Consider the following 22,944-nt stretch of genomic DNA (forward strand, 5'->3'; position numbering starts at 1 on the left):
AGGAAACGGCTTAGCCATAGCTACTGCTTTCGCAATAGAGGCTTTACAAAAGTAAACGCCATCTAGTGAAAGAGACAGAAACTGTGCGCGGCGGCCATGTCTTGTTCAGTCCGCCCGCGCCTCCCATCGAGTACACTGTCAACGTGCGCCTTCGTGGAACCCGTGCTTGCACCGCAAGGTGCATTGGAATGATCACAAGCGATTGTTTAATTTTTTAACATCACAGCAGTCGCTGCTAGCACCAAGTTCTATTCAGAATGATGCCAGCACGTTGCTGCGTACCCTTCTGCAGCAAGCGCACCGTCGTAGATGCGCTCGAAAACAATTAAGGTATACGCGTGTATGCGACCGCTCGTTTGCAATCCTAATCGGCTTTACAAGTGTCACTTGCATCATGTAAAGCATTACTGCACGTCCCTCTGACTGGGAGCTAGCTCACAGAACGTGCTATCACCTAAAACAGCAAGGTTGTTTTGCGTGCTATGGAGCCTTGTTAACTTGAAGGATAAGCTTATGCTTCGATGGAGGACACGGGAGAAGGAGCAATGCATGTATACCGATCGAACGCCATAGTTCAAATACGTTCTTTGAAACCTTTTGTACGCAGGTTGCATTTACTATTGTGTATTTGATTTAAGACAAGGGCATGATTACCGAAACTACTTTTCACAGTCGTAAGAAATTGTAGTGCTTGGTGCGTAGACCAATACGGATGTCTAGTGCGCCCCAGTCACGCTGCAAAAGTGGCTGCCAAATCCGCGGCGTCTAGTAAAGCAGGAGAAGATGACATCCCACTAGTGTGTTGCAATATGCTCACGTCCAGCCCGTTTCAAAAGACGTTATCATGTGATAATGCATGCGAAGTCCGGTCAGCGTCCAGAGCGCGCAGCTCAGGTTTGCATTCTGTGCCTTCATACCTGCTAGCGCGGCCGATAAAATAACGAAGTTTGCTCACTTTTGTGCTTTTTATCGAGTCGCCCGATGGTTCGCTAATTGACAGCCATATGAAATTCAGTTGATTTTGTAAATAGGCCGATTTCTTGTTTATTCCCTCTGTGAGATAGCAGACATATGAAGACTTAACCTCATATGAAAGTGCTGTCATGAGAAGCTTCGATGAACTCGGAGGAAGAGGAACTCGGCTGAAATGAAAAAAATTTGAAAAGTCAACTCACATTACTGCGAAGTGTCAGTACTTGGTGCAACTGGCTGTGTTCATAAAGTCAGATTTATATTATATAATACTGTTATAAAACATTAGGGGGACAATTAAGCTCCGCCGTTAAGGGTATGACGCGATATCGTCTCTCTCTCTCTCTCTCACACTACACACGTTTTCTTTCTTCAATTTTTGATTTTTTAGCTTTTATTTATTTTATATTTCGATTATTTGTTTCTTTATTTTATTTAATGTTTTATATTTTCATACACCAATAATCAGGGTCAGCAACAATCGCCTTTCCATTCGGAGCAATTTGACACCTTTAAACACATTCTTCAATTATTTCAATTAATCAATTACGCATTCTAAATCTTCTTCACCAAGTACTGGTTTTTCCTTCTGAGCATTTTGTCACGTTTAAACCCTCAATTACACACGTTTTTCTTTTTTTTTTTGCTTTATTTCATCAATTCGCCAATTAATTACAAATATTTTATTATCTCATCATCGCCTATTGCACACCAATCAATCTTCACTGACTGGAAGCAGAAATTACCATGACACATTCTTTTTTTTTTACGCAGCCCCCGAACTGCTTCGACGGCATAGGCAGGAAAGTGCTAGCGCCATTCCGACTTACGTCAAATTACGCACGATTCTTTCATCTCAAAACAAATTGCATCCTCGCTCATTTCACCAAGTATCCCACTGATAGCAGTGGGATGAGCGACGGTGATGCGCAAATCAAGCAAACTCGCGATCGTCTCTCATAGTCGTCGTCACCCGTTAATAATTAGAAGGCTTATTAACGATGTGCTCTTAACGGTGCGCGCACTCCCAGACACCCTTAGAGTGAGTGGGGGTAGCTGTTCCGGTCGCAAAGGAGATGCCCTCGACCTGCGTGGCAAGCTCAGCCGGAATTCAACTACCTTGTAGTGACAGAAGGTGGTTACCGTTTGGTGCCCAGCTGTCGCCGGTTCAAGCCAGAGTAAGGGTTGGAGTCAGAAGTAACAAACAAAACACACTTTATACACAGCGAGAGACGATACAGAGGAACATAAACACTAAAATTGCACACACGAGAGGTTCACAGAAAAACAACAAACGCTAAGCATGCAACTGCAGAGGTATTCAATAACACAGAGGCTTACAATACAGAACAATACACTAGAGAGTCACATAAACAAACACCAAATTGTTCACCGGGCACTGTTGCAGTCCGACGCCTCGAGAGTCACGATGTGGCCGCCATGCAAGACGAGCGCCGCTCCCTCGCAGGTCCGTGGACTTGCCAGCAGCGGGTGATCCCTGGGAGTCCAGTTGTCGCACTTGCGAGCACGCCGCAACCACTGACTGACTGACTCCACAAACGGCGCGGCCTCAATAAATAGGGCGCGCCGCGTCTGTCTGTTAAGGCGCGCTAAGGCTAGCGCGCACACACACTTAGCTTCGCTGGTTAAAGTGCTCCCTTTTCTCCCGTCGAGCCGTGCGTCGTCATTGGCTAGGACCCACCGAAGGTTCTGGAGACAGCTGGCATTTTCCAGACTGATGAGTCACCGTCATCGCCGGGTGACGAGAAAGAGGGCGACGGCGAAGCGTACAAAACTACGCGCTCTCTCGCGCGGGGAAGGAGGTTTTTCTCGAACTTTGTGGAACTCCCCATGCGGAGACGCGCGGGCCTCGCGCCGCGCCGGCTTAATAAAAATGTGCGCCGATTTGCAAAGGCACACAGACAAAAAAAAAAAAATCTGCACATTACAAAACTCTAGATACTGTACCTGGATACGGATCGACGAGGGGCCCATGCACGACTCGTAGAGCAGTTTGTAACCTCTACGCCTCGGATGTCAAAATACGCTTCTTGGCTCCGCTAACAGACACCGCCAGGGACAAAAGAAAGGCCCAAGCACAGCACACTAGGTTACAACATGAAAATCGCGGACAGAACAGCGGGCGCTGACGGACGGACACGAAGCGAACCCAAGCGAACGGATGGAGCGAACAAAATATGGCTGCCAGCGCGGGTATGCGCGGGGGGAGGGTATCTTTGCACACCGTGAACGCGCAATCACGTCACACAAAAGGGACGTGGGGCTACTACGTCACTTCTGCGTGTCCTGTCGATGTTTTTTTTTTGTTTATTCTACTGGGGCAGTGAGAAAAGCGCTTGACCGTCGGAGCGCGGCTTCGAGCTGGCGGAGGGAGAGCATCTAGCCTTCCGCACTTAACAGCATGCACGCTTTCTTCTGTATTTTTCGTCTGTAAAGCGCTCGCGGCAGTTAGTTTTGTCCACGCCATGGCTCCTCCTGCAACACAGTCTTCTCCCCTCCCCAATGGCTCCAAGCAGTAAACAGAATTTTCCTCCCCCGGGGGAATGAGTGAGCGCAGATTTTGTGCGTTCGCAGTCTTTTGCTTTCGTTCTCTTTCTTCCGGTGGTCTGGCGGGGTTAGAGCTGGTATTCGAAGCGACGCAGGGACTTCCGAGTCGCGAGTCTGCTTCTTCGCAGCGCGCTGCAGGGATTGTGAGTTTGCTTCCTCACTACAATGAAAACGTGCAAGAGTACTGACCTTATGTGGGGCCTCAAATATATTGAGTACCTGCGCATGAGTTATTTGCACACACGCGCGCCCACACACATGCAGATTTTTAGTGGCAAAAAGCAAATAACTTTACAGCATCTTGCGCTTAAACGTTGATGTTTGGAATTAAGCTGTGAATTTATACAAGATTACAAGATGCTACTTAGTTTAAGGATACGTCACTATATATATATATAGTTGTATGCACATAATTGAGGCGTAACGATTGAGCCAAGTAAACGACACAGCAAATCTTCAGCACTCCCTCCGCGCTGCCTCTCAAGCCAAACCAGGCCATACAATACAGCTAGGGAAAAAGAAGAAAGGAAGCTAGCGTGCATACTGCTTTACCGAGGGCAGCTCCAGGCCCACGCTGTCTACGTTGGCTAGCCTGCCCGCGCCTAAAGCCCTTTTAGTGAGGGGCTTTACCCACCCCTCCTTTCAACCTCTCCCCACTAATATGGAAAAAAAAAATACAGAAGAAAGCGGGCGTGTTGTTAAGTGCGGATGCTCTCCCTCCGCCAGCTCGAAGCCGCGCTCCGACGGCCAAGCGCTTTTCTCACTGCCCCAGTAGAATAAAAAAAAAAAAAAAAAAAAAAAAAAAAAACCGTCGACAGCTAGGGCACGCAGAAGGGACGTAGCAGCCCCACGTCACTTTTGTGTCACGTGATTGCGCGTTCACTATGTGCAAAAATACCCTCCCCCTAACTCCTCAGGTCCGTTCGTTTCACCCATGGAGGAAGCAAAGAACTTAGGAGAGGCCCTGACGTCATTTTTTTTTTTTTGAAGCCGGCGCGGCCGCGCCGCGGCCGGACGCTGCAACGTCTCTCCTCCGGTACAGTGCTCTAGAATATTGGGCAGTGTCTCGTGCGGAGGCGGAGCATGGGCTCTTTTTGCGATGACTGCTGCGCCTTCTCCCAGGGGGCGCTTCGTGTAACAGGTGTGCGCTGCGAGCCGTCCGCTACGCTGCCGCTGTACGCTCCGTCAGCGTCGGCTCATCGTATCTGCACTGCATGATGCGCTTAATTCGATATGTAATGCTTTGTTTTCGCCCATTTCTTTAGTAATTTTAACATTTCAACCATAATATCTTGTTTCTTGGTCTGCGCTGCTGTATAGCACCGATAATGACAGCGACGATATCACTGTTACTGGCGCGGTGCGCGCTATTACCGACTGTTAGTCACGAGCTAAATAAAGCATAGGTCACGGGTATCCGCGGGTGTTCTGACTGCATTTCGTGTTTCCGAACCTATGCGAGTCTACCGCACACACTTGGATAAATATGTTGCACAGAGAGAAGACATTCATTCGAAGCCTGCGGTGTTTCTAAACTCGCAAATCTTGGAATCCTGTCTGAATAGCAGAGCTCTTCGACATTTTCGTGGCATTAAAGAGCTCTTGCATTGTGCAAAAAAAAAAAAAAAAGGGTTATGGTGTAGACAGTCATTTATTCAAGTTCCATTCATGGCACAACATACAAATCAGAGCCTTGGTAGGCTACATACACCACATTCAGTTACATCTCCTCAACTTAAGGTGCTTCAGCCGTTCTCTCTGGGAGCTTCTATCGTAGTTCAATGATTTCGTGTAAAATCGGAACCTGAGGAGCGCATAAAATTTAACAATTCGAAGGGAGACGTCGCTATCATGTGCAGAGCAGCCAACCACTGGAAGGTGAACACCGCGAAGAAAGGAAGCGAACTCTGACATACTTGCTGCATTAATCTTTCTCGAGCTAAAAAAAATAGTAAACGAATCTTCAAGTGTGGTGATTAATTTGGCAAGTTGGCCGGAAGGGTACAGTAAGCCACCGCAATCAAATTGCTGAATGAACTCATTTTGTGAGTTCTGGCTTGCAGCCACCTTGCTTATTGTCAAGCATTTTGCACAAAGGCTGCAGCCTGTTTTCTGTAGTGCCTTGCGGGCTACATACCCAGCAACATAGTGCACAAGGCGGCCTGAACTTTTTTCAGCAATGTAATCAATGTGGTCTTCAGGAGGAAGAAAATTCAAAGCTGATTCTGCATCATCTAGCCTTCCTTCGTCAACCAGTTGGTCTAGTGCATCAATAGGGTTTGGACGTCTTTCAATGCGTGCCATTCCATTATGTCCAAGCAATGAGTTTATAATTTCGGAGCTGCAGTTTCCTGTTTTGGGGGGCTGTGCTAGGTTATAAAAAGAGAGGGCATTCACCGCAACTAGAAACTGTGCTGGGGTCGGATGATCATTATTTCCATTGAACTGCCTCACAATTCCAAACAAATTTTCTAGCTTGTCTTGGTTAAGCTTTGCTGTGAGTAAGTATTTAAAACTACACTGTGAGCAAAGATAGTGCATAAGGTCAAGCGTTGATTGCAGTGTCACACGAAGCCCCTCTGCTGTGCTGTCACTAAGAAATCCATTTTTTGAGTTGTGTGCATGCAATTCCCATTCTTTCAAGAAATCGAGAAATTCCTTCAAAAACAAAGCATGAGGGGAATTTGGTTTTATAGCAGACTTTGAAGTTCGTGCCGTCATTATCTTAATCAACTTCGACATCCGAGAGATGAATTTCTCAGTGTTTTGTGCTGAACAGCCGTATGCTTTCTCTACTTGTTGGCGGTAAAAGAACAGCCCTTTTAATACTTCTTCGCTGAAAAGCTGAAGTGCGGGGGTAACACGCATCTTCTCAAAATTGTTTGGAAGAAGATGTACTTTAGTAATGTGAGGCATTACTTTCAATGTCACGTTAGCACTGTCATGTTTCCATGCTTCGCGTATATAACCAGCATGCACACGACCATTCGGTATGTTAAATCCAGTGTTCAGAAATGCATTTCGCACATTCTTCACTAAATGCGGAAAATCTGAAAAAAAGTGAAGAGCACGACTGTCGTCTGCAGGATGAAGGCATTTGCACCGGATGCTTGTAGCAGCACCTGCATTTCATGGAGAGTGAAAGAATAGTTTATATCAGGTTCAGTGCCACTTGATATGGCTAACCAGTAGGAATTTTAATAATAATATTACAAGTACCACAAAACAATGGCTTGAATAAGCAGTCATACAAAATCATGCAACAGCTTACCTCTAACCCCGAACTTCCTCCACATGCTGCGATTCCAGGTGGCCCCATCACAGATTACTCCATCAACAAACAGGCCTGCCTTTTCACACAGCAGCGTTGCCTCGAGCACTATCTTCGCGAGCACTTCTGCCTTCACATTGCTCTTTGACACGAAAATTCCCAAAATTTGCATCCATTTTCCTGCAACAAGATACAAAGGTCACAACACTGAGAAACTGATTCGGGGAATGATTGTTTGGTTATTTATTATTTCTAGTTTATCATCCTAAAATAAAGCACTAGTGTGGATTCTTGGTGGTGAAAAATTATGGGGGAGCATTAAAGGCTTATATTTCCTTACCTGTAAAGGGCTGGAAAGCAACTACCAATCCATGGTCAGCGAGGACCTCTCCAGAATTCTCGGCATCAAATTGTCCTAGATCCACAAACCCTTCAATGGAGCCTGCAGAGAATAGTCAATCATGCAGCATGGCAAAATTAAAACCACTACTACAAGGTAGCACCACAAATGAATAAGGGAATAAGTATAATGAGCATCTTAAGTTTTCAGTTTTTTTTTATAGCTGATTATCTGTCAAACCCTTACAAAAACATGAAAACAGTGAAATCATACCTGAAGATTTCACATCGATGTGTTCCGACAGCTTCATTTCGTCAAAAACTATCGTGCCATGTCTGTTGAACTCGTCTATTGTCTTTGTTTTTTCACTGATAGTTGCAAAAATGTTTGGGTTGAAACCAAAGCCACTATTGAAGTGCTGCGTGGCTTTTCTGAGGCAGGTGCGACCTGGCAAAGTCATAATTTCATGCCGCCTCAAATGTTCATATAGCTTAGGACTGCGCATTCTCATAAGTATGCACTCTAGAAGCCATTCGTTTTCATATTTCATTCCTTTCTTTGATTTTCTCTGAGCTGCTTTTAAGCATGCCCGAACAGCGGCTTGTTGTTTGCAAGGCAGGCCCTTAATTCTCTCAGAAAGAATTTCTTCAGGAAGCTGCTCGTTTTTTGTTTTCATCATGTCTAGGTCCATGCTTGCTTTGTTCAGCTTCACCTTCAGTCGTCGCAGCACCCGGCGCACGTTCGTAGTTTTGCTTTTGGTAACCACCTTCCGACACCGTCTTCTAGACAGCTGGTTCTGTACCAACTTGCGCTGGTACTTGCAGTGAACACAAGCAACAGCAGTACCGTCCTTGACAACAAGCGTACACTTCTGGGAAAAGAAATTTCCACTGATCGGCGCGCACTCACCAGCAACTGGTTGTATGCCTGCACCAGCGCACAACTTAAGCCCACTAACGTGTTCAATGAGTGCCTCCGCCTCTATTGGATTTGAAATGTCTTGCTGGAACAACTTTTTTCCTCTTATAAAAACTACAGCCACAACAGCCTCCTCACCCGATTTCGTAGCCGACATATCAATTTTGACTAGCTTTTTCATGGTCAATTTGCTGCTGTCTCCGTCAGCATCCAGCTCACACTCGGCGTAGTGAAAAGCTTTTTCACAGCTTGGCAAGGCGATTCTTGACCACGTTTCGGGAGTTTTTAGGTTTTCATATGGCGTACATTCGTTTTTCTTGACAAAAACCTCACTGTTGGGCTCCTCGGTACTGTCGCCGTCAGATGTCGGCTGATCTTCATGAGTTCGTAAACAGCGTCTCCGCTTCGCTGCATGAACTGTCTGTTCACATATATTCCTGACTTTCCTCTTCTTCGGCAGCGACTTTGAGACGTATTTTGGTGCGTCCGGAAAGATGGTCGGAACGGCGTCATCAGTAAGCAGTGGCCGGCCTCGAGGGATCTCCACTACTTCACCGTTGATAGTTGTTTTATATGTGCGCTGAATGAAAACTGGATCAAAATGACGCTCGCACACAACGCTTACTTCGTTCAGCACTCTGTCTGCTCTCTTGATGTTCCGTGACCATACCTCACGGCGATCTGCTTCGATGGGTACACGGAAGAGGGACCGAACTTCCTTGCACGAGCGGTAACCGCTGTTACAGCCCGGCACAAAACATGTTGTGTCCCTTTTGTCGCGTCTTCTTTCCATCATCGGGCACACATTGCTCAGATGTTTCAAGTGAAGAGCACAGATGAGATGTCCACAACACACCAAGAAAGCGCAACACACGGCGAAGAACGTGCAGAACACCGAAATATAATTTCCTCAAACCAACACGTGCACGGTCTACGCTCGTCTCTGCATGCAGGTGAACAGGGCTCGGCTCAGCGCAACCCGCACCCTTTGGCACACCTGTTACTGGCAGCGCCCCCTGGGTGTCAAGCGCGCCTGTCATCGCAGCGGCGACCCCGCTCCTCTATTGTTCCCTGGACCGGACGACACACTGCCCAATATTAGAGAGATTTAGCTTAAGGGAGACGTATTACGTCTCCCGGAGACGTACAGACGTAGACGTATCGGACGCCTACTGCGCATGCGTGCAAATTGATGTAGACGTATTCGGCTGACACCGGGCAAAACACGTTTTAGCTGTACGTATCGCCCATACGTAAGACGTATCGCTAGACGTACATGCAGATGATGATGATGGCTATCCAATAAAAAAAAGATAGAATCTATTTGTAATAAATACTTCAAATAATGTCACAAAAATGTCACATGCAGATCCCCCGAAGTCATCATGTTGACGTGTTAGCTGTGTTTTGAATAATTATAATTTTAGCTCACTTTTAACCACTTTGCCACCTGCAGCAAGCCTGAACAATCCAAGCCTAGTTGCATTTAATCCGTTTGTTTTGGTGCTCGCAGGTGCTCGCATGGAGGAAGGAAACAACTGCTCGTGTTTGCTGGTGTTCGGTCATGTGCTAGAATTTGCTCCTGCTATCGGTGCAACCTGCCCACGTTACGTTACATCATGCCGACAGCATCCTTCACCCTTCACGACAGGCAGCTTTTAAGCACCCTATCATGGGATGAAATTGAAGACATGCGTAGATTTCAACGGGAGCGCGATATTCCAAAGCTTGAAGGAACTTACGTGAGCGTGGTACCCTTCAACATCGGCGCCAACAACAACACAGTGTTCAACAGGAGTTTTAGATTCTAGAAAGAGAATTTCGGAGAGCTGCAGTTAGCCCTCCTAATTCCAAATGAGGTCATCAGTGCGCAGCGTGTCAGGGTCTCCGGCTCCGAGGCACCTTGGCACAGATCGATTTTTACTTCGGTCATCTACTCTACGATATGACAAGTGGCTTGACCTGCAAGCTCTTCAGCGATTCTCCGAGGTAAGTAGCGCATGGTGTGGTGGCTGTGGTGGCTTGACAGTTACAAGCCAAATTATTGATAGCAGTGCTTTCTGCGTCAAATAAATATGCCCGCCGAAACATGTAAAGCAAAGCTGACTGGCTGTGGCGTTTCAGTAGTCATCTTTGAATGCGAATTAGCGCTAATCCTGAGGTTCAGAGCTTATCAAAACAGTCTAACACTATAGCGCTTTCAAATTAAAAGCAAATAAAAAAAAAAAGGCCGGAGCGGATTTAAAGCGATAAATTCCTTGTGAGAAGCGGGGCGGGATGTCGTATCATCCCGCGTGCACACTGCTACGCACTCTCGCGCTACTCATTGCACATCATCCCCATCAGCTTCCTTGTGTGCATAAACGCTACCGAGCCTTCTACTCGATATAACTACGTCAAAACCCTACCATTTTGTAGTCGAAAGGCACCAGCGCTCATGCTCCTAGGGATGATGGCATGGGGCCAATGCTCTCTGGCGCGTAACGGCGTTGTGTCGTTTCTAGCAGGCGAGCAGTTTTGGATACTGTAAAACATTAACGATTGCAGTTGACTCGTGCCCAGTCACCGAACGTCTGCTGTAATCACTTTTTTTTTTTTTTTTTTACATCAATTAACTTAGGCACACTTGTGCAAAGGCATATATATATACCCCTGCTCTCCAACTCGGTTGTAGAGCTTTGGGAAGGTGCTCTCTTGTCGACATCGAATTTAGTGAAACTGTTTAACCTCCCTAATGCAACCAGTGCTATGCTGCTTTTCGATCTTGCCTACTAGCACAGCATAAGGTCATCAACATAAACACTAGCACACTTGCCAGTCAATATTTTTTTTATTAAATTAGGGAAGTCCACGGAAACACAAACTGAGAAATACGCAAAAGGTTGTTATCAGCACAAGTTTTTTTAATTTGCTTCATGTATTAGAAATACTCAACACAGAAATTTCACAAAATTTTATGCAATAATTTAAACAATGTAAGCAATTTTGGATTTGGCCCTTATCGATATAAAAATCTATATTTGACCCTATTTTGACTGAATGAAATTTTTTTCAGAGTCGTTTCTAGTCTCCTGTAAATGATCATACTGTGAATACAGCTGATGAAGAGTTGTTATATTCATTGTCACACAATCAGCAGCACTGATTTGCTCTAAAGTGAGCAAATAAGTGCTTAGTGGGCTTCTGCTTCAAGCAAAGATGTGAGGCTATTTTCTATTGGTAGAAATTAGTTGGAATGTGTTTAATGAAGAGCTATTTTAATTCAGTGCACCATTGTATTGCCGGGGAATGGTAGATGCACATAGGATGCAAAGCGACAAGACAGCGGCAAATATTGTCGTTTCGGCTATTTACTTATGTTGCTAAATGCAGAAAGCTGCTGCCAACAGGCTAAACTGAATGTAGTCTTTTATAAGTTATTTTGCTAGCTTTATGCACAAACTGCTTCGTCTGCTGCAGGCCTATGTTCCCAGTGTTTTTATCTTCTGGCTTCAGATTTTCCTGTGATCTCTTCGTATCCTAGGCAGTGATAAGGAAGTAGCTATGGAGAAGCAATAATTGAATTTACACTCGCAGTAGTCCACCCTATTATGCTAAAGCTGAGAAAGAAAGCTGTCAAGAATAAAATAGATTTGGCTCATTTCCATCTGCACATCAGCAGAATCTGGCTCATTTTTGATTTGGCACATGATTTCTGCGCAATTCCTGGTCTTTATTTACATCCTTACTGTCTCAAACCGTTTGCAAAAGTGAGATGTATATATGATCTCTCAATTACAAAAAAAAAAAAAAAAAAAAAGAAAATAACCTAGCGTAGGTTCTGAATTTCGCTTGCTTTGAAAAAAAAAAAAATCAAGTGTACTGTCTCAAACCGTTTGCAAAAGTGAGATGTATATATGATCTCTCAATTACAAAAAAAAAAAAAAAAAAAAAAAAAAAGAAAATAACCTAGCGTAGGTTCTGAATTTCGCTTGCTTTGAAAAAAAAAAAAAATCAAGTGTCGATGATAGTGTTGAAAAAATCAGGGAGCACTGCGGAATCTACACTGCAGAAATGTGAAAATCTAAGCGTTGCTGGTGCACACGGTGCATCACGTTTGCTCTCATCATTATGAATTAAATGCACCGTCATTATCATTGCTAATGTCATCACTGCTAATTCCAACTTCATTGTCATCGCTACTATCATCCTTACAGTAGACAAGGAGAATTTTGATGTGTGTTTCACGATCCCGAGCGTTGCACAGTTGGCTAAAGCGCTCGGATGGGGATGCGAGGGATAGAGGTTCGGCTCCCAGCGGAAACAGGATTTTAATTTTTTCTGATGGCATCATCATGACGCCATTTGATTGACAGCTATAGTGTGACCAAACAAACGAATGCCGACAGTATGAGCCATCAAAGATTTTCACCTTAAAATTGATGGGCCTGTACAAGGTAACGCTAGTGAACTCTTCCAAAAGCAATGCAATAAGTATTATGCTACGGCACAGTAAAGAAGGTGCACACTGAAAGATTATTTTCTCATGACCACTTTATAGGGACTCTATAAGCGATCGTTGCTTGCAGCCTCTTCAATTTTTCCTCCTCAGGCGGTGCATGCAAAGGAAGGCCCCCGTGCTCAACTGCTGGGGCTTCATCATGGCACAGCAAGGCAAATTTGTCGACCGTCTGTGGCTCAGAAGGAGGACTTCTTTGGGCACAAGTGTAGCCTGTGCAGAAATATCAGGCACTAATGTGTACCAATGCCATAGTCTGCCAGTGGGCAATTTAAAGGCAGGCGTCACGATGCAGGTAAGCCTATTCAGTCATGTCTTTATTGCAGTAACTAGCTGTAATATGTTTTTCATATTCAGGGAAGTGCATTTCCAAATTAAAGCCTAACATCTCTGCTGCGAAAATTCCACAAGTACTTTTATATTTTTTGAGTTGGTTTTTGGGAAAGGGTACTCAATGACCCACCTCATGAAAAACAGCATTTCATCTGTAAAGAAACGTGGCACTTAAGTATGTGATGCAAGATTGTGTTAGCATGTGGCATTTTATAAATTTGTAGGAAAAAATTGTATCTAAAAACTTGCAACTGTAATTACATCTCATTATACAAAAAGAACAGAGGCACCTGTGTAGACCCGCATTGGTTATATTTTTCATTCTTGCTATCGTTTAGGGATCCTCAAGGAGACGGTGCACTGTGAGAATCTGCAGAAGATCACCATGGGTCATAAATATGTGATCTATAGTGATGCAGCCTACCCCCGATGGCCTCTACTCTACAAGCTGTTTGGAGGTGCCGTACTGCAGCCTCATCATGTTGCCTTCAACAAGGCAATGAGCAGTGTTAGGAAAGCTGTAGAGGGGAGGTTTGGCAGCGTAGCACGGGATTTTTCTTTTATTGACTATTTCAAGAACCAAACTTTGAGATGGTAGCAGGTAGGGGGCATGTATAAAGTTGCGCAATGAACTGCCGAACATCTTTGTACAGCTGTCATGTGTCTATCTACTTTGTCTTGTGTCTGCCTCAGTTGGTCAGTACCTTGTGCCTTTTCAGACATAAGTGTCGGCCTACGTCCTGCGGTCAAAAAATGTGGAACTTTTTTTTTTTTTTTTTTAGGCTGCCTTTCTCAGTAAAATATGGACAAGCATGGCAAGCAGTGACCATAGTTGAGGCATTTGTCAACAGTCGCAGAATTCATCTCTGTATTCCTTACAGCAATACTTGCAGCATGCAGTGGTGCATACCTTGTAAATAGGGTAAGTGCACTAGGAAACTTGGACACCAGAAACAAGTGGACAGGAGGCTTGCAGACTCACAACTGGATTTTACTAAGTAAAGATGACACATATAAAGTGCACAAAACCGCATGCTCAATGCTATACTTTTGCTTGCTGTATATATGTCCTCTTTCGGTTAGTAAAATACAGTTGTGAGCCTGTGTACGTCCATGTCCACTTCTATTTCTGTTGTCCGTGTTTTCTAGAACAGTTACTCCATTTCCAAGATGAGCATCACTGCATGCAACAATGCTACCCAAAGATTTATGCTGTTCATTTGTTGACGCTGTTATGCCGAGATGCAGCTTTATGAATTTTTTTTTTATGTGAGATGCAGCAATATTTATCTCGATTGATTGCAGCAGTGCATGACTACTTTCTCGTTGTTCTCGTCTCAAAGTGTTCAGCATGACATGGTGTGTGCATGGTGGCGTTTAGGGTGGTGTGTGATAGTGTTCGTGTTCAAATGCAGGGGTTTTTGCCTGAGTGTTGTGTGCAGCGATATGACAGCTTCGGTTTGCCATCTCGCTACTTGGCGAACTGAAAGGACGCGATGACTTTGGTTCGGCGTTGTCTCCCATGCTCCTTTGACTGCGTGACCGTCTACCGGTAGACACCTGACAGCTGTGCTCCGGACCAATGGCTTCACTTGTTCCCAACGCTGACTTTGAACTGTTAGTGGCACGAGATGCTTGTGACCGCAAATATGCACTAGACCACCAGTCTGAATGCTGTACTTGAGTTGTGCCGCGTGGGCCGTCTCTAGTGTTTCACCCGAACGGCTGTGTGTGCGTTTGTGTATTGTCTAGATTAAGGAAAGGTGGCATCTGAGTTATAAAAGTGTCTATATGTGTGAAGTGCCATCTGCTTTGGCGAACGAGGCGGCGAACCACCACAGCTTGTCTTCGTCAGGCCGTCTGACGGCTTCAGTGAGAACCTGTGCTACCAGATGCAAAAAGTGATGATGCCATTTTATGGCTTTTCACTTCATGCCGCTAATTCACAGCTCATATATTCATTGATCGCATGTACTGCTAGAGTCATTATTCAGAGTTTTCTGTACACTACTGAATTAATTGTACTCTCATTGAGCTGTCATGTTGTCATCATGCCCGAGACGCTTTGCATTGTAGCCCCACCCAGTAGTGCAGCCAGAGCTCGAGTTTTACCAACGTTGGCATCAACGAATGCCACAGATGCCCTCTCCCTCTGTTTCCGCACTCTTTTTTTTTTTTCATAAACTAAAGTCGCCTTTGAATCTGCTAGATTTTAACCCTGCAAAAATGTGTCTAGTCAGGCCGAAGCTATCACGCATATCTTTCTTTTGTTTTTTTTTTTGCAGCTGTGGGTTTCATGGATCCTGAAAATCACTTCGTGAGCCCTTATTTGAGAAACACTAATCTATGATATGCTTTTAGCAATTACCACTATGTAACGGGACATTTTGAATTCCTTTTGGTGAAGTGGTGACCACACTAACAGTGTTTTCAACGTTGTAGCTGAGGCTCACTTGAGAGAGGTTGTGCACATATTTTTTTTTTTCGAGTCATTGCATATGTTTACAATTCTAACAATGCAAATATTTCTTAAAATATGCAATTTAAAATTAGTGTAATGCCTTTTGCAGATAATTTTGGACCTGTATTTGCGAAACTGTAGCCTTAGCTACTTATGCACCATAAAATGCAAGAACAGAAACACACCGACAGCATTTGTGTTGCAAAAATGTATTTGGGATTTATTTGGCAAAGTGAACATGGTCGAGAGAGTTTTGGAGAAAATAAACTGGTGCTATCTGCAATGTGATATAGTGCCAGCATAAATAACTTTCATTCTTTCATCAGTGCAATCAGCATCTTGTCAACTGATTGCCAAGATTTCACCAGCTGATCTTCACATGTCCATCTTCACACGGGGCAGTGTTCGTCCATAAAACATCCGTGTTGTATTCTTCTACCTTCCTGGAATTAAAAGGTGCAGTGTTCACAGAAATTACTGTAAAATTAAAGCTGTTATGAGAAAGCTGGAGGTTGTTTAATTGTGCTCTCCAGCTGGCATTGCAGTGAATAACTACGCACATGATTATTCATGAAATGTCTGGGCATATGGCATGCCCCTATATCATGGCACAGAAGTGCAGCAGTCTCCTTGTGAATGCACCTATCGGGGGTGGGATTGCCGCTCCATTTGCTCCATTCTACTCCAAACTGCTTTTCCTGCTCTATCCTGCTCCAAAATGCAATATTGCTTCAAAACTGCTCCAAACTGGCTGTTTTAATGTTCTACCATCATATTTAGTGCAACACGCAAACAATGTCTTTGCACCAGTAGCAAAGATATAACGCATCTAGCACTGGGCTTAATACAAACGAAATTTTTGTAAGGGAAGGAAGCATGTGGCATAATAAATATTTGTTTGCAAGTAAATTTAATATGAGTCACTGGCGATTGGAGATAATTGCAAAACAAATGCACTGTGCATGTGACGTAGCACCTCCTCTCAGCCTTTTGAATCGCCGGTGGAGAGAGAAGCAAGAGCAGCAAGCGAAGCAAGCGAAGCAGATAGGCGCAAACTACCGTGAGTCGTTCGGAAGGAAGCCGTGAGTCGTTCGGAAGGAAGCTTGTCAGACTGGAAAAACCACATGAGTTATTCTAATGGTTGTGGTCTAAGAACAAGCAGGCACTTATCGAGCCTCTTTTTCAGTAACAAGCTTGCCGGGCCTACAGCAGACAAAATCATACTTGAATCATTATGGGTTGGTACTCCAAAGATGTCACTCACTAGGAAGCGTCTCAAGAGTGTTGGAAAGCCATACAGGGCCTATTGCCAAGATTTAACAAATGAGCCCCAGCATTGCTCAAGCAAAGAATGATAGAACTATTGGAAGGAGGTAGTGAAGTAAAAATGCTGAAGGATGAAAAGGCTACCCTTCAGTGCCATCTACGTTTCCTGAAGGCACTACTGACCACTGCTCAGGAATTTATCAGCACAGGCATAGGATCAAAAAGGGATATGCACAAGATAGCAGAAATGTCATGGCCATTAATCTGAGCTCCAAATTAGTGGCATTGCTTGAGTGCATTGAAGTGGTAAATGTGACATTTGAATCTGTCAAGTCAGAATAGGCAAATGCGTTAGGTCACAAGGTCACACTAGGTGTTCAGTTATAAAGCACACCAGCAAGCATTTTGTTTGCTGCTAGTCTGCTCCAAGCTGTTGGCCGTTGTCTTGTCAGAAATGAGTGCGAAGTTGGAGAGGCATTGAACTTGCATAAAAAGGAAGAGCTCATCTTTTTCTGTCAGAAAGAGAAAAACAATTGCTACAATTATCAGAGGCATTTGACCTTAGGAACCTGCTCCAAAACATAATTCAAATGCTCCAAAACTCTTGTCTCATTGCTCCAAAGCTGCTCGTCTCGCTGCTCCCAAAGCTGCTCCAAAATGTTTGAGCCTGCTTCCACCCCTGACCTATGTATCAGACCCATGGATGACTGTCTTTAGTGGTAATGGCACATACCCACGGCGGGGAATAGGCCATGGTATATAGCAAGTACAAAAGGTTCATGGACAAGCAATTGGGTATTTTGATAATTACAAATCTTAAACTAGAATTTCATGGAAAAAAATAAAGGAAAAGAAAAGGCAGTGAATTCTCATTGTAGCAATCTACCTGGTGTGATTATATACTTGTGAACAAAATTGCTCACGGGTTGTAGGGTATATCCCTTGGCACTTGCCCCGAAGGAGAGGAGAATAAACACATAGCATGCCTGACTAATCACCATTTGAACGATCTAACAGTCACTAACAGTGTTTCACAAGGAAGCCTGCTTTGGCCACTGTTGTTGAAAGTGTTCATCAAAGACATTGCCCACATCGACATATCCATTAAATTTGTCGTACATATATAGGGTGGATCTGGTACATATGATATGGGCATGTCCAGAAATCTAAAATATAAATCGAGAGACAAAAAATAATTTTGGGAAACTACTGTCGAGCTCACGCCCTGAAACTCTGCTAGGTCTAATCCGACTAGCTGACGTCGCCCATGTCCAAGGACTCCAGGCAGTCATCTTTGCGGATAAGTTGCCACCTACCTTGCACCTGTTGGATATTTATTAGTTTTGCCACCACCACATGCAGATGACTGTTCTATTATGACGAGCACAGATGCAGACACGTTGACAAAGCAAAGCAAAGCCTTCCTGTTAACATTATTGTTGTGGTTTCAATCAAACAAACTTAATATAAATTGTTCAAAGACAACGCTAATTATTTTCCCAGAAAAAAAAAATTTTTTTTAATCGTGCTGTCAGCAATGAGAGCCGGAACATTACAATTGTAGGCTCGCAGAGAATACTAAGTGTCACGTTCAACAGCAATCTACACTGGGACTTGCCTGTTGCTGGCATATGCAAAATATTTTCCGTGGTATTTGATGTTATTTTATGTCAGTGAACGCTCCTTCTGATGCACATTGAAAACAAATTGAATCATTTTTTCACATCAACCAATGCATTAAGACCACAGTGGCGGGTGGAGTAAACAATAATATAATTTTGCCATCCTTTTCTTGAGGATAAATAAAATTCACCAAATGGGTAATTGCGGTAGAAATGTCTCTATAAAATATTACTTCTGAGCTTTTGCGTTGATTATGCACATGCACAGCAGCATGCTGCAATGACCTAAGAGCTGGAAATGCATCACGCGTCCAGGCAAACATCACACAAAAGTGTGAAGCCGCAAAAAGAAAACGCATGTGGTAACTTCCCACGCTTTGCCCGATGATGAATACATTCTGGAGAGGGGTGCCTGATGGCACACCACACAGGAAGATACGGTGGCTGTTTGGGAGAAGAGACATGGCCATAAAACCATTACACTGATCCATTAGGAGTTGAGTTCTACAGATGCTGTTTTGATCCGCTGTATGTGGCATCAGACATGCCCTGTGTTTTTCTGGCAGACAGACTCCTTGTTCGACTTGCAACGCTATCGAAATGAAAAGGGAAGTTTCTATGTCTCCTCGCCTGTTCCCAAGGTATGACTGCAGGAACATTGCTTACCAATACCTTTTGATTGACTGGCTGATTGACCCGGAGAGATGTGCCGTGTTTTATTGGCCAAAGTTCTGTAAGAGGGCTGGATTGATTGTTTAAAGGTTTCTTGTGGAGTAAAAAAAAAAACAATAGCCCTGGGCAAGAGTCTCAATAGTCTACCATTGCTATGAACTTGCTTTTGACCTTTTGCTGTTAAGACCTTTGAAGTATGTACATAAGGCTGCAGAAGTGCAATCAAATTTCATTGTTTTTGTTCTCTCATCTTCGAAACGTCATTCTTCTCTCAAACCGAAGACTCAGTCATGCCACCAAATGGAGTGTAGGTTCAAAACAGTCTGAGACAAGCATAACAATACACAAAGCATTGCGATGGTCTCGTGAGTGTGCACCATGAACATGAAAATTTGTGAATAATTTGTTCTCCTACTCATTTATTTAATTTATCGCTGCTTTCATAGACCATTGCATTTTGTATAATGCACTGTTGCTGCTGCTGGTCCGTGCATAGTTTTGGCATGAATGCAAAAGCTAACAACTAGGTTCTAGTGCAGTTGTACTAAGCAGTCTTGAGTTTTAAACTATAGTAAGTTGTTAAGGCATTGAGATAAATAAAACTTTTTACAAATTGGTGCTGCTCAAAATAACGTAAATATGTCCTCACCCCTCAGGGGCACTGACTGTAGGCTTGGTGTTGACGGCAGCGGCTCCACACTGTGCAGACTTGTGGCTGTGCCATGGAAGCAAGCAAACAAATGAAAGAAATAATTATTTCTGCAGCCATGAGATCTTGGGCTGTTTTCCGGTGCATAACAACATGCACGAGCTTACTTTAGCACTCTGGCTACACCTTGTACACTGCAGTAAGAGAATCAAGACTGAACATTGCAGTGCTTTGTAAATAGCTGTAACATGTTCAACAAGAACATCGAAGAAAGTAATATAAGAAGTGTTGTCGCTTACTATTCCGGGAGTTGCCATGATTGCTTTCATCATCATGAGTCTCTCTGGGCACCATGTCATTCAGGCACTTGCAGGCTCATTTCATCTGAAAGGGAATAACCATATGAGGCACAGATTATTGGTAATTAACTTGCCAACATAATACAGGATCTAATTGTGCAGCTGAAAGTTGTGCCAGGACACTAGAACAGTGCCACGACGCAGACACTGTTGCCTTCATTCAATGCAATGGTCCTTAACAAGGATCCTTTTTTAATTTTCAGGTGTTTTTATAACACAATGAGCAAACCAGTTCAGCCTCTGCGACTTGTAAATGCTAATAGGACTTCCAGTGCCTGAATGTTTTGTCCAACAGCATAAAATATTGGCGCACTTCATTTCACGTGCTGACACAGGGACACAAGTTCATAAGCTTGGAGCAAAAAAAAAAATAATAATAAATGACCTCTTGCAATATTTGGCTTCGGCACTGCATTCAGCATGTGCTATTAGCTAATGGTGCCAGAAGATAAAGTAAATCATCTTGCAAACAATTTTCATTTATTGTGGCTCCTGGTGGCTGTGCACATTTACATGCACATGTAAACAAAAGCAGCTACACGACGTGTATTATATTATGCAACTCGAGCCATGCTTAGGAAAAATGCTGAAATATCATGTATCTAATTCGCACAACATAAGTGGCTTTTGACTTTGCGCTGCTATTCCCCAGCAATCGACTAGGCGGTGTTCAGACGGGCGGGCCGTATGTATCGTGGGAAAGCATCATCCACCACCACTCCTACTCGGAGCGCACGCGATCGGCAGGCGCCGAGTCACTGCCATTCCGAGCTACTCGAAAGTGCCGTTTTCGTCACATGATAACTAATTGTTCCGCTCGGACAGTCCGCTGTCCAGTCCGATAGTCTGAACAGAGAAGGTAGAGGGTAGTGACTTACCAGAATCATTTTTTTTTTTTTCTGACGCTGGATGGCTTGCAAAGGCCTTTGCGAACGCCTTCATTGCGGAGCGAGCGCTCGTTCGCCGTCGGCGGATCCCTAGAAATCGTTGCAACTTCTTTCGACGGCGCCTTCTCCCTGCGCTGTACAGTGTATGTACAGGATGGTGGCGATCTCGAGCTACTTGCTGGTCGTCCGCCGGACTGAAACGCTTGCGCATGATGTTTTCTTGGCACGGCCGGGGCAAGGGTATTACAGCATTTGATGACGCTAATGTGAAAACGGAAGAACTATGTGGCCCGTTGCGCACAGCAGCACTCTACAAGCACTCGTAGCACCATCCCATCGGCGCTTGGCGGCTTGGCTCCATGGCTGCTGAAATCTCGTGAGATCTCGCGAGATTACGGCAAGCTGGACGTCACGCGGCATACGTCTCCGGAGTACGTCTCCAGCGCCTGTACGTATCGGCAGTTTTCACGCATGCGCAGTAGGCGTCCGATACGTCTACGTCTGTACGTCTCCGGGAGACGTAATACGTCTCCGGTAAGCTAAATCTCTCTATTCTAGAGCACTGTACCTCCGGGATCAGCGTGCCGCGCATTGTTGCCAGACATACTTTTGTAAACCCTCTATTACCAGGCTTAACCAAGCTAAACCACTGCCAATATTTTTTTGTACTTATTTTTTGACTATAGTCTCGATTGAGCCGTACGGCGTGATAAACAACTCATCATTCGAGGTTCAATAGCTCAGCTAGTAGACATCGAAATGTCATTAACACAACTAAATGAATAAAACGTATGGAATGGCAGACAGCTCATAGAGAAACATACTTTATGGACAGCTGGGCTTTTATATGAATCACATGAGGAGGGCGAAGCTACAGCTGGTACTTCGACGTCAGATAGGGGTTTTTTTTTTAGATATTTTCGTTTGGTTTGCATTACATTCCAGAAAGACAAGGCGCTCATCTACGTAGCTCAAAGTTTTAAGGAATACGCGTGGAAATGATTGAAGCGGGTCAGACATCGGCCAATCGCCCGATGTAGGTTGTCAAGGCTTTCGGCAGCTTCCCGTGTTTCCTATGTTCTTTATTTTTTTATTAAATTTTCTTTATTTATTTCTTTATTCCTATGTTGCGTAAAATGTGTTCATAAAATTAAGTTTCATTTCAGCTTATTTTAACTTCTTTTCCTAACAGTTCGTTGTACTCACATTCTTTCTCTGCCCTTTCGTCAGGCTGGAGGACGGACAAAGGAAACCGCCCAAGAGGACAAGGAAAGTAGCGGCTTAAGCAGCATAAGAGTGGAAGGAAAAGGTATGGAAGGAAAAAAAGGAAAGAGCTGAGAGGGAGGAAAAAATAATGAAAGCAAGCAAGCAAGCAAAAAAAAAGTTGCCAAGCAAATTCGCGAAGATAAGCGCAAGACATAAATGTGCAATTAAAACACTCCATTCCCGTTCATTATTCTCTGAATTGTGTGGTGCTTATGTAAGCTATCATAGACAGGGAAATATAGATCACAGGAAGCTTAAATAAAAATTATACAATGAACAACTGCATCCACAAGCGCTGCCCACAGGGCGCGCACAGCGGTTCCAGTAGACGTGCATTTCATTTATCGGGCATGCTAATTGTCACCATGCAGATAGCGCTGATACCTATGAGTTGCCCAATTTCTTTAAACCTTTATTTTTTTTTTTTTGGGGGGGGGGGGGGGGGTGTTGAGGAAGGATGCTAATGCAGGTGCAGGTAGTGTGTCCTCTTTCGGGAAAAATGCTTCGCGGAAAATCTGGACGCGGCAAACTCGGACATGATTGCCAGCTCACTGATCGTTGGACGGCAGCGATCCAAACTTCGCGTCGCTTCGCTTGGTAAAGCTTATTCGGGAACGTGAAAAATATTTAATCGGGTCAGTGAAAAAATGTGCAACAGCAGCAACCCAGAGACTGCAACCAAGCAATACTTGTGGGCTGTGGCCATAGAATGCCGTGAATTGAAAGAACGAACGGCGAATGCGCCCCACGCACAGCAGATCCGCTGCGTCTCCGCTGCCCGGCCGGGAGCAAGGGTCACTACAAAACTGTTCTTCCGCCGCGAGGGGCGCGCGTGTCGCCAGTTACTGGAGAAGCGTTTCGA

At 44.3% G+C, this 22,944-nt stretch overlaps 1 protein-coding gene and 1 long non-coding RNA gene across 2 annotated transcripts; one reads left to right on the top strand and one right to left on the bottom strand.

The window, feature by feature from the left end:
• Window positions 1–9,396: 9,396 nt before the first annotated feature.
• Window positions 9,397–15,384, top strand: LOC146203427 (uncharacterized). The gene is made up of 3 exons (XM_084588766.1): window positions 9,397–10,058; window positions 12,661–12,862; window positions 13,239–15,384. The coding sequence occupies exons 1-3, from the start codon at window positions 10,015–10,017 to the stop codon at window positions 13,302–13,304; spliced, it is 312 nt and encodes a 103-aa protein (XP_084444892.1). The 5' UTR covers window positions 9,397–10,014; the 3' UTR covers window positions 13,305–15,384.
• A 144-nt stretch (window positions 15,385–15,528) lies between these two features.
• Window positions 15,529–20,275, bottom strand: LOC146203428 (uncharacterized). Its single transcript, XR_014703867.1, has 3 exons — window positions 19,870–20,275; window positions 19,571–19,636; window positions 15,529–15,804 (listed from the first exon to the last, which is right to left on the bottom strand). It is a non-coding gene; the product is annotated as an uncharacterized LOC146203428 (long non-coding RNA).
• Between the last annotated feature and the right edge of the window lie 2,669 nt (window positions 20,276–22,944).

Source organism: Amblyomma maculatum, chromosome 1 (genome assembly GCF_055883805.1).
Source record: "Amblyomma maculatum isolate TAMU_Amacu chromosome 1, ASM5588380v1, whole genome shotgun sequence".
NCBI classification, from domain to species: Eukaryota; Metazoa; Arthropoda; class Arachnida; order Ixodida; family Ixodidae; genus Amblyomma; species Amblyomma maculatum.